The sequence below is a fragment of the Prionailurus viverrinus genome, chromosome D1 (assembly GCF_022837055.1).
Source record: "Prionailurus viverrinus isolate Anna chromosome D1, UM_Priviv_1.0, whole genome shotgun sequence".
NCBI classification, from domain to species: Eukaryota; Metazoa; Chordata; class Mammalia; order Carnivora; family Felidae; genus Prionailurus; species Prionailurus viverrinus.
The window spans coordinates 16,304,472-16,315,350 of record NC_062570.1 but is presented as its reverse complement, the minus strand read 5'-3'; the positions used below and the strand labels follow the sequence as shown (position 1 = coordinate 16,315,350).

The following is a 10,879-nucleotide window of genomic DNA, read 5'->3' as shown; positions in this document are numbered from 1 at the left end:
TGCTGACAGGTCAGAGCCCGAAGCCTGCTTCAGATTCTGTGTCTCCTTCTCTCTCTGCCCCTCCCCCACTTGTGCTCTGTATCTGTCAAAAATAAATAAATGTAAAAAAAAAATTTTTTTTAATAAATAAAACTACAGCTTTATTGGGGTGCCTGGATGGCTCAGTCCATGGAGCATTCAACTCTTGATTTCAGGGTCGTGAGTTCGAGCCCCACATTGGGGGTAGAGTTTACTTAAAAAAAAAAAAATTACAGCTTTATTGAGATATAATCTGCATTCCATAAAGTTCACCCTGTAAAGCATATAGTTCAGTGTTGGTCTATTCACAAAGTTGTGCATCAGTCACCACTAATTCCAGGACATTTTCATCACCCCAAAAAGAAACCCCTATTCATCAGCAACTGTTCCCCATTCTTCCCTCCCTCCAGTCTCTGGCAACCACTAGCCTGTTCCGTCTCTGCCCATCCTGGGCATTTCATATGAAAGGAGTCACACGTGGCCTTTGGGCTTAGCTTCTTCATTCAGCATGTTTGCAAGGTTCACCCAAGTTGTCATCTGATGGGCTTTGACTTGCATAATGAGCAGGCTTTTTCATCTGCATTTTCTCAGAAAAGAGTCTCATCAAATTCTCCAAGGGGTCTGGGACTCAACGAAGGAACAAGGAATCTCGGACGCTAGGGATACGTCTAGAGAACTGGAACACTAGTTTCAAAGTCCACTGCATCACAAATACTTGCAAGGATGGATTTGCCAGGAAGAACCCGCTTTTCTGACGAGGTAAGACCATGAGGGCAACCGAGGGGATGCACGGGGCTTGTAGCCTTGCCAAAGAACCACCAAGGAAAGGGCTCCGGGACCTCCCAAAGGAAACAGCAGAGGACAGTCAACAGAATTGACAGCAAGGCACCTTGGCCTTTAGAATTTCTAGGCCCAAGCAGCTTGCAAACAAAACCAGCAGAGGCTGGGGACACCTGGGTGGCTCAGTTGGTTAAGCATCTGACTCTTGATTTCGGCTCAGGTCGTGATCTCACTGTTCATGAGTTTGAGTCCTGCATCAGGCCTGCTTGGGATATTCTCTCTCTCTCTCGCTCTCTCAAAAAATTCCTCTGGGGAGGCTGGGGTAGCCTTAGTCCCTCCCATGAAGGAAAATACCCTACAGAACAAGAGAGAAGGGAGGGAGGTAGTCGGAAAATTCAGAGCTATGCAAGCCAAGCCCATCTTTGTTCAAGAAAATAGGATATAAATCTGCCCTCAAAACCTTCATCCCATTTCTAGTCTTTTTTTCTCCCTTATGATCCTCCAGAAACAAATTCGGGAAATCAAAGCCTAGTCTGAGCCTTCCGTACCTCTAGTCAGGACAAAAGGGCTAGCATGGTTTAGCCACACTCCTGAGAGATGGAGAGTCTGGCAAGCGAGACTCAGTGGCTGGAGAGCTGGGGTCCCTGCGCCAGGACTCCCAAAATAGAAAACACGAGCCTTGCTGCTGAGAACAGTGTAATTTAAAAAGTAACGTTATTTTTAAAAATAAAAGATCTGAAGCAAACAACATAGAGTGATAAAATTTAACAGAGTTGAATAGTGGATACACAGGTGTTTCCCCTACTTAATGTGTGATTTAAAGATTTTGTTTTAACACCATCTACGAAGAAATGAACAGACATGTCACATTCGTTGAGTCAAGTTTATTAAATTTACCATGTGCTCAGCACTGTCCTAGGCAGGAACATGAGAAAAATTATAAAACAAGGTTTCAACAAGGGAAAAATATACTCTGCACTGTATTAATTTGCAATCATTTCCATGTTGCTTTCCAAAGAGTTCTTAGATTGTTTTGTGGTGTGTGGTCCCCTCTTTCTCCATGTTCCCCTAAAGCTTCTAGCTCTGTCAAACAATGTGCCACTATGACCATCCCCTGAAGAAGAGGATGGACAGGAAGAGTGGCTTCCTGCTGATGAGGCAGTTAGGGAATGGTCATGGAGTCCCATGGTGGGGAGACATGCCAAGAGGGAAACTGTCAACCCCGAGGGCTCGGTGCTCACAGTGATTCACACGGAGGCCAGACTTGGGGAAGCCACGGAGAGGGCCCGGAGGCCCTCACTTACCCCCTCCCCAGGGGATGTGCTTAAAGTGCTAACATAGTAAGAAAATGATGCATAGCTACATGCGGTCTTGGGTGCCCTTAGACTTCCCATCTCCCTCTTCTCCTCCTGACTTGTGCTAATACCAGGCACTGGCACCACCGGGGGCCAGGTCAAGGGGGAAGTTTAGTGCCCAGTGAAGAAATGGGAGAAGGTCCAACGTATAACCTATGATGCCCAAGAGGAGGCACAGACAGAGAAGGGCAGAGAGGTATGCGGCAAAAGGGACTGGTTTGTGCTTGGCCCTTCCCCTTGGGCCAGGGATTGGTTCCTGTGCAAAGGGCAGTTTGGTTCCAGATAGCTCTCCGGGTCCTAAATTTTCCCTGAGGGAACAAAGCTGCATAGCATGGGAAGGAAACTGAAGACATGCTGGGCCCTCCCTCTCCCCCACCCAGGCATGCCCCCATGCCTGCTGTACAAAGCGCTAAGGGTACTGGCATGTGACACAGGGCAGGCCCAGACCACACTCGGCAGGCCCATGCCACAGTAGATGCTGGATGACCTGCAAACACACCTGGATAAGAGCTCCACCCGTCTGCGCGCTAGCATCGGTGAAAGCCCCCAACCTGAGTTAGAACAAGGGGCTAAGGTCCAGCTGGTGGCTCTGCCAAGGAGATCTGTGCCCCTGAGGGCCAGATCCCAGTGAAAGGTGTCACGTGGATGACAGAGGGCACCCCAGCCAGAAGGGCGAGCAAAAGTAGTAGTGGCACGACCTGGCCACAGAGCCAGGCAGAGGCTGCCTTGGAGGAGGAGGAGGGGGCCCAGGAGCCAAGAGGGCACCCCCTGCCCCCAATTTCGCCCGGCTCAGAGCCAGATCTCATCACTGCTCACACTGGACACTCGATAGATATAGCCCAGCATTGGGAGCCGGATGAAACCTGCAAGGTCAAAGATGCCGTGAGTCTCAGTAAGCCTCACTGCCTGGAAGCTTGGAGACCCAGAGGCCTCTGGCATAAGCACAAGGGCTGGGGAGGAGAAGAGGGGGGCCGTGGGCCCATGCCCCTGTACCTCGGCTAGTAAGGAGGCCACCAGGCTCCGGGTCCAGCAGCTCTGGCCGGCTGCTGTTCTGAGCCATCTGCCGGTCTGCTGGTTTCTCTGTTGGGTGACAAACAGAGTGGTGCCCACGATGAGGAGTGTGCCTGACAAGGCCTAGCCCCTCCTAGTACCAGGGTCTCTCTTTTCCTCAGAAGCACCTCTGAAAATAAAGCGGGGACAAACAAAGGGTGTACCTCTGGAATCCGGAGTGAGGTCGTTGAGCTGAAGGTTGGACGGGAGGGACATGTTCTCCCGTGGCAGGCGCACGTTGTTGAGTTTTAAGTTGTTGGAGTCACTACGGGGTGGACAGAGCCCGGGATATGCCCTAGCTCCAGCAGGCACAGATTCCTGCTTGGGGGCCCATTCCAGAACTAGAGAGACCCCGGGTTTCCAACCGTCCCCGTGCCGCATCTCAGTTCAGCTCAGCCAGCCAGCCCCAGGAAGAGTTACCTAGAGATCAGAGATGGGCGCCGGGAGGGGCCTGGGGAGAAAGAAACCACACACTTTCTCAGGGTGCCTACCCACTCTGGGCTCTGCCCCAAGGCCCATCCTGGTCGATCCAGGTCACGTTGGCAGGTGGGTTGGCACGCACCAGGGCAAAAAGGACAACCAAGACCCAGGACCCCCAGGACCCCCAGGCAAGGATCTCTCCAATGCCCAGCCTCTGGGACAGACTGGGTTCCCAGTGCTCAGCCCTGAGTTGCATCTGGTTTTACCCACGGCCATGCTCAGGGAGACCCTTTCTGCCACTCGTCAGAGACGACTTGCTCTGCTTAGCCCCACATGCTGCCCTCGCTGCTCCTCCTTCTCCCTGCCCCTCAGCCACCCTCTCTCTGCCCAGCCCCCTCCCCCTCCTGGCTCTGGACCTACCTTTGGTCTTCTTCTCTTTCCTGCAGACCAGGCAGGCCACCAAGGTGCTGAACCCCACCAGTGTGCCCAGGGCAAGCCCTCCCGCCACAACGATGCCCAGCAGCGGCACTTCCACTCGGGTGGCCAGGAGCCCTGCAAGTTGTCCTCTGGTTAGGTTCTAAGTGGGTGGGGTCCCCAACTCTGAGATGCTACAGGTGCCACTCGGTGCTCCTTGCCCAAGGTGGGCGGCACAGCTCGTTCACGAGACTCACCCAAAGGGCAACTAGTCGTCCCATTTATGTACCGTGATCCTGCACCCACCTGAGGCTTTGCCGGGCCAGTCGCTGGCAGTGCTCACCCGGGGCCGGAAGCGAGGCGCTGGTGACACCCACGTCGTTGGCGGCCACCACGGACAGGTTGTGCGCCAGGCTGCGGAGCTGCAGCTGCACTGTGTGGTTAGTGAGCCAGGGGTAGCTCTGGGCATCCAGCACCAGGAAGTCGGAGGTGTTGACAGTCACCGGCCCATCCTGGTCGATCCAGGTCACGTTGGCAGGTGGGTTGGCACGTACCAGGGCAAAAAGGACAACCAGGAGGCCTGGGCCCTGAGCTTCCTGGTACTTGGCCCCAACCTGGGCAATCTCTGGTTTAACTGGTACAAAGCAGAGACCAACATATTCTCACCACATCTCTCGGACTCCTTGCCCACTCTTCCCAAACCCAGGAGCGAGCCGGGGGCCTCGACCTCCCCTTTAGAAGGCTCTGGGAAACAGGATGGTTGGGTCTCCCTGAGAGGCAGCACGTCATAGTGACCAGCAGTAGAAACACAAGAACCAAGCTGCCTGCATTCGAATCCTGGCTCTGCTTATGAGCCGTAGGACTTAGCCAATCTGTGGCTCAGTTTTCTCACTTGTGAAATAGGGATAACAGTAACAATCACCTCATAGGATTATCCTGAGGATGATGTGAGTTCAAATCTGCAAAGTACGTGTGTGTTAAATGCTCTATCAGACCACCTGCCTGGTGGCTGCTGGGGGTCCCAGGGCAGAGAACCTCTCTCCTTGCCCATCTCAGAGGCACTCACATTGCACATTGAGGATGACTGAGGCATTGGCTGACCGGCCACTGCCCGGGTCCTGCAAGGAGCAGTTGAGCTCATGCTGGGCCCTCTGGGCAGTAACAGTGAAGGTGCTGGTGCCTCCAGAGAAGGCCTCACCGCCCACGCTCAGCAGTCTTGAGGTGCTGGCCTCCTGCAGTTGTCCATCCAGGTACCAGGCCAGTCGGGGGGTCCCAGGCCCCCCTGCCACCTGGCAGGTGAAGGCGTGGCGTTCGTTTTCTCGAAGTGCCCGCTCGGCCCAGGTCTGACCATCAATTTGTGGTGCCAATTCCCCCCAACCTGGAACACAGCAGGGAGTTGTGGGGAGAGCTGGGAGAAGGTCGGTACTGGGGTACTGGCCTGTGACCAGCACGACATCCGCTTACAGAGGGGCAGAGGACCAGGGGCCAGTGCACTTGGTTAGGTTCGCTCACCAAAAATTGGCTGGACCCTGGGTAGGTGGGTGAGGGGAAGCCAGCTCTGGTCCCTGTGGCCTGAAGCGGGTTCCCAAACCCAAGGTGCAGACAAAGAGGGGAAAGAGGGGGGTTGCCCCCAGAAGTGCTCGGCCAAGGGGTAAACGGGGGTGTACCTGAGCTCAGAAGGGCTGGCAGGAGCAGCAGTGTATGCGGGAGGGCAGCTGGGCCTGGGGGCAGCGCCATGGTGGCTCAGGCCTGGGCCCCAGGCTGCCGAGAGAAGGGGGCGGGCCTCGACGTTAGCCAGGTGACCGCACGCAGGCTCGGTAATTCCTCCGGGAATTTCCTCTCCAGAAACAAAAATAAACCGTGCACCAACACACAAATAGAGCCTGACCCGCAGCGGCGAAGACGAGGACGCGAACAGCCCAGCGCCAAGGCCGGAGCCGACCCAGTGGCTACCAACCCACCTTGCGGGCTCAGAACCCGGCGCCGCCCCCAAGGCACAATCAAGCGCCGGCTCGCGGACGCAGAAACCGCGCGCAACCGCGCGCAACCGCGCAGCCCGCACTGGGCGGCTCGCGCGCACGCGCACAGGCGGACACAGCGCGGTGCCCCTCCCCCAAGGGGACCGTCCCCCGGACCCCTCTCCCCCACTCCCCTTTACCCTCCCTTCCGTGGCCCCACGCCCCCTTTACCACCCTCCGGGGACCAGGCGGAAGTGGGCCGGCACGGCGGAGGTTCGGACGGCGGGGGTCGCACGACAGCTCCGCCCCGCCGCCCCAGGCGGCTCACCTGGCGCCCTCCCCAAGCTCCTTCCGAGCGACTGCTCCTGTCTGCGGGGCGCTGCAGTCCGCGGCGGGGCTGGGCGGGGCCAGGCGGGGCCAATCAACGCCCAAGCACGCACACCCGCCCCCTCCCCTTCCCTTCCCGCCCCGCCCAGCTCTCCGGACCCCGGCCGACCACCAAGTGCCCTGCCGCTGCGGGGCCGGCGGCTGGACGCAGACACCGACGCGAGTGGGAGAGAGCCGGCAGCTTTATTGGATCGTCTCAGCGGCCGTTGCGGGGCGCGCGCAGCTGCCGCATCATGTCGGCCAGCATGCGGTTGCACAGCGCGGCGTAGGGGTTGAGCAGCACCAGCTGGCGCCGCGCGAACGGGCTGCCCAGCCGCGCCGCCCGCTCGAAGTCTCTGCGGGCGTCGTCGTCCCGGCCCTGCAGCCGCGCCAGGAGCCCGCGCTGCACGAAGCCCTGGCGGGCGGCGCGACCCCGGCCGCCGCTCAGCGCCACAGCGCGTTCCAGGTCCTCCAGGGCGCCTGCGGGACGGAAGGCGGTCAGAACCGAGGCCCCGGGGCAGGGCCACCCAACACCCGCCTGCCCTTGCTCCTCGTCACACGTGCACACTGGAGGAGTTGGCCACACTTGCCCCGGGCTGCACAGCCAGTTTAGTGACAGAGCTGAGACTGTGGTCCCTATCACCTTTCACCATCGAATACACCAAACCGTGAAGGGTGCTGGGACGATTTTGAATGGTCACTGTGGTCATGAATCTGGCCCGTTGTCCAGCAGAAGCAGGCCGTGTTTTCCAGTCATAGGCTATTAAGTATCTACCACGTGCCAGGTGGCTGACTCTGAATCTCAAAGTCCAAAAAATTTATCATATACTGACAACCATTTCTTACAAGTATAATAAAATCCATTTCTCTCTCTTTTCCTTTTGAAGGCATTCCTCTCCCCTTATTCAGTGTATGCTTTAAAACAACTTTTTCCTGAAGCACTTGGGTGCTTCAGCAGGTTAAGTAGCCGGTTTGGGCTCAGGTCATGATCTCATGGTTCATGAGTTCGAGCCCAAGTGGGCTCTGTGCTGTCAGCCCCCAGTGCTTGAGGTCCAACTCTCTCTCTCTCTGCCCCTCTCACGCTCTGTCTCTCAAAAGTAAATACACAGGGGCGCCTGGGTGGCTCAGTCGGTTAAGCGCTGACTTCGGCTCAGGCCATGATCTCGCGGTCCGTGAGTTCGAGCCCCGCGTCGGGCTCTGTGCTGACAGCTCAGAGCCTGGAGCCTGTTTCAGATTCTGTGTCTCCCTCTGTCTGACCCTCCCCGTTCATGCTCTGTCTCTCTCTGTCTCAAAAATAAATAAACGTTAAAAAAAATAATAAAAAAAAAATAAAGGAGGTCTTGGAGTCAGGGCTGGCCCCGCACATTGTCATGTCTATCCTTCTCATGAAATACTCGGATTGGGCATTAAACTCTGAATTCAAACTCAGGCAGCTGTTGGTATTTTAGGGCCCAGCTGCCGTTTTTCTGGGCTCTGCCCAGGTCACTCATGCTCTCTAGTCTAAAGAGCTGTCAGGGCGCGTGAGAAGCTCCAGCATCACCCTACAGAGAGGCTGATCTCTGTCCAGTCTCTGTGTGTTTTGATCCCAGAACCCAGCGAGGGCTAGGCTGCCCAGGCCACCCAGATGGTTAAGAAGCTCTCTGATCGGGGCGCCTGGGTGGCTCAGTCGGTTGAGCATCCGACTTCGGCTCAGGTCATGATCTTAACGGTTCATGGGTTTGAGCCCCGCATCGGGCTCTGTGCTGACAGCTCGGAGCCTGGAGCCTGCTTCAGATTCTGTGTCTCCCTCTCTCTGTGCCCCGTGCCCGCTCATGCTCTGTCTCTCTCCCCCTCGAGAATAAATAAAACATTAAAAAAAATTAAAAAAAAAAAAAGCTCTCTGATCACAGAAGCTCTCTGATCACAGTACTTCTGGGTTTCCCTTGGAGGAGCCGGTCTGGAGGAATGGAAAGCCTTTTCCAGGCAGCATCACCTCTGTTCCTCTCTGGGCTTTTTATCTACAGACTGTCCTGAGCTGCTTTTACAGCCCCACTCAGCCCCCTCCTGCCAAAGCCAGGCAACCAAGCCTGGAGAAGGGGCCCTTGGTTCCCCCCACTGTTCCCAGAATGTTCAAAACCCTTCAGGCTGGCGTTCCTGGCTGCAGGAGCACCTCAACCACCGTGACGGTTTTCTGTGGTTTACACCTTCAGTCTGCCCTCCGGTCTCCAGCATGGCCTTCTCTGTCCCATTGTCCCCCTTCCAGTCAGAGTTGCCCAAGGGCAGCAGGTTCAATCCGGTCACTCCCCAGTTAAAATCCTTTTAGTGATTCCCCATGTGTTCAAGACACAGTCCAACCTGCCTAACGTTGCCATCAGGCCCCTGTTTACTTCTCCAGGCTCTACTCCACCCTCCCACCACTCCCCATTCCAGCCAGCCTGGAGTTCTGAAGTTCTCTGTACTTTTCCATGCCTTCTGGGTCTCTACCTGCCTGTACCTTCTCCCACTTCCTCTCCTCCATCCAGCTGCAGCCTATTCATCCTTTCAAACTCACCCCTGGCGGCGGGGGGTGGGGGGTGAGGGGTGGGGGGCAGACACTCTGCTGAACCTTCTCAGCTTGTCTCATGGTTGTGGGTCTGTCCCACCCCTCGGACCGTGAGCTTCTTGAGAAGCAGTAGCACAGGGGCATTAAGAGCACAGACCTTGGAGCCCCACCACCTGCTTCAAACCCCAATTCTGCTACAGTCTTCTTCTTCTATAAAAGGGAGGTACCAATAGTGCACACCTTTGGGGGTTGTTGTGAAGTTACATGGAAAGTGCCGGGCACCCGGCACGGAGTAGAAGTAGTTCCTGTGGGTGGTCTATCTCTCCTCTTTGTCCTAACCCACCGCTACAACAGTAGACTCTCATTAAATGTTTGTTACATAAACGAACGGAATGCGATCTCTTTGACCTTCCCAATAGCCCCCAGAGACTAGCAGGGCCCATGGGATAGCTCTTATAGGTAAGAACATAGGTTCCAGGACAGTCCCAGCCTCCAGGCCCCAGTCCCACAACCACTCCATCTCTGGTCTGTGGACGCCAGGGTCCCTTCTGTGGAAGTTCCAGGGCATCTCCCCTCACCTGCCACATCTCCTTGGAGTCGGCGGGCCTGGGCTCGGTTGTTGTAGGCGGAGGCCCGCTCAGGCAGCAGGCTGATGGCTTGGCCAAACCTCTCCAGGGCCGTGCCGAGGTCGCCAGCCTCCGCGGCCATCACCCCTTGCAGCTCCAGGGCCTTGGATTGCTCCAACTGTGCTCGAGGGAAAACTCCATCTGTGTCAGGAAGGGAACAGGGAAGGGACAGGTGTGCAGCTGGGAGCAAGAAGCAAAAGCCAGCTCGAGCTTTGGAAAGCCGGGACCTGAGCAGGAGGGGTTGGCTGGGACGTAGGATTGGCTCAGGGCTCGGCTGGGAACGGTGTGGAACCCTGAATGCCTGCTGAGGCTGTGCATGTCGAGGTCAGAAACGTTGAGCAGAGCCCCTCCCCACTCCTTCCATCCTGTGGGGAGCGAAGTGCCCCTGTTATGACAAAGATGTGAAAGTTTAGCACCTCCCCGCGGCCCCAGTACAGTTGAGCTTGGATTATGGGGTGAACTAAGTGGTGAGGGAAGGTCAGAGGTGTGAGGGCTGAAGGACAAAGCCTGGCTTTCTCCTTTTGGCGGAGAAACTCTTGCCGAGCCCCCAACCTGTGCACCAACGATCGGTAGACCTCTGATTCCAACCTCGACCGTCATTCAAGGGTCACGGAACAAGGGGCCTTGTGAGACTACCATCCTCTGCCACCAGAGGAACACTGCCATCCAAAGTCGAACTCACCTTCGTCTACTTCTTCCTTCTCCACTTCCTCTCCCACGTCCAACCCAACAAGGTCTCCGAATGGGGTGTCAGGGTTGAAGATGGCCTGCAGCACTGCCTGATCATTGGGAGTCCCCATGGTGCTGGTGTCCCACTCCCAACTCCGAGGTGACTCAGGATAGAGGGGGAGGGGAAGGGGGCTGAGCCTCACAGCCAGCTCATCTGGAGGGCAGAGGTTCTGTTTGAGGTCCATCCCCCATGAGGAGTGTCTTCCAATGCTTGGCTGTAACGTAAACCCAACCTCATTTGGCCTGGGGTTAGCAACTCTGGCTTGGCAAAATATTTAAAAATGTTTCTTAACTCCCTACCCCAGTCCTAGGGGGAACGAACAGAGTAAATAAATCCAATTTCTGCCTTAAGGTGGAGTGAGGGGGGATGCTTCCTGAAATGCCTTCATTTTAGTACATTCATAGATTGGGAGGAAGCCATTAGAAGCCCTCTTGATCGCCCCGTGGCTTTAAAAAAAAAAAAAAAAAAAAAAGAGGGGCTATGCAGGAGATAAAGCTCTTCCGTTGTCCTCTTTATGTCCTCGTCATACCCAGGATTAATTAGGTCCCGAACACACACCATTGATGAGGGAGGGAAGAAAACACCGTTCAGGGTCAGTGTGGAGTGGGGCCTGGTGCCCGGAGGAAGGCGAGGCAGAGAGA

At 56.0% G+C, this 10,879-nt stretch overlaps 2 protein-coding genes across 5 annotated transcripts; both read right to left on the bottom strand.

The window, feature by feature from the left end:
- Positions 1-165: 165 nt before the first annotated feature.
- TMEM25 (transmembrane protein 25) lies at positions 166-6,174 on the bottom strand. 4 transcript variants are annotated; one of them, XM_047823820.1, is made up of 8 exons: positions 5,705-5,844; positions 5,104-5,415; positions 4,381-4,671; positions 4,044-4,175; positions 3,624-3,654; positions 3,368-3,468; positions 3,147-3,233; positions 166-1,153 (listed from the first exon to the last, which is right to left on the bottom strand). In XM_047823820.1, the coding sequence occupies exons 1-8, from the start codon at positions 5,772-5,774 to the stop codon at positions 1,035-1,037; spliced, it is 1,143 nt and encodes a 380-aa protein (XP_047679776.1). In that variant the 5' UTR covers positions 5,775-5,844; the 3' UTR covers positions 166-1,034. The 4 variants fall into 4 exon arrangements, with proteins under 4 accessions (XP_047679776.1, XP_047679779.1, XP_047679778.1 ...); XM_047823822.1 differs by lacking the exon at positions 166-1,153 and adding an exon at positions 1,668-3,016 and having other exon boundaries at positions 5,705-6,172; XM_047823821.1 differs by lacking the exon at positions 166-1,153 and having other exon boundaries at positions 1,668-3,233; positions 5,705-6,173.
- A 382-nt stretch (positions 6,175-6,556) lies between these two features.
- Positions 6,557-10,308, bottom strand: TTC36 (tetratricopeptide repeat domain 36). Its single transcript, XM_047823824.1, has 3 exons — positions 10,191-10,308; positions 9,461-9,649; positions 6,557-6,841 (listed from the first exon to the last, which is right to left on the bottom strand). The coding sequence occupies exons 1-3, from the start codon at positions 10,306-10,308 to the stop codon at positions 6,579-6,581; spliced, it is 570 nt and encodes a 189-aa protein (XP_047679780.1). The 3' UTR covers positions 6,557-6,578.
- Between the last annotated feature and the right edge of the window lie 571 nt (positions 10,309-10,879).

Coding starts and splice junctions, on each gene's coding strand:
- TTC36 (XM_047823824.1), bottom strand. CDS start 10,308: ATGGGGACTCCCAATGATCAGGCAGTGCTGCAGGCCATCTTCAACCCT. Junction 9,650..10,190: donor GAAGGAAGAAGTAGACGAAG/GTGAGTTCGACT, acceptor TTCCTGACACAG/ATGGAGTTTTCCCTCGAGCA. Junction 6,842..9,460: donor ACTCCAAGGAGATGTGGCAG/GTGAGGGGAGAT, acceptor TCCGTCCCGCAG/GCGCCCTGGAGGACCTGGAA.
- TMEM25 (XM_047823820.1), bottom strand. CDS start 5,774: ATGGCGCTGCCCCCAGGCCCAGCTGCCCTCCCGCATACACTGCTGCTC. Junction 5,416..5,704: donor GCCAGCCCTTCTGAGCTCAG/GTACACCCCCGT, acceptor GCTGTGTTCCAG/GTTGGGGGGAATTGGCACCA. Junction 4,176..4,380: donor CGCCTCGCTTCCGGCCCCGG/GTGAGCACTGCC, acceptor GACAACTTGCAG/GGCTCCTGGCCACCCGAGTG.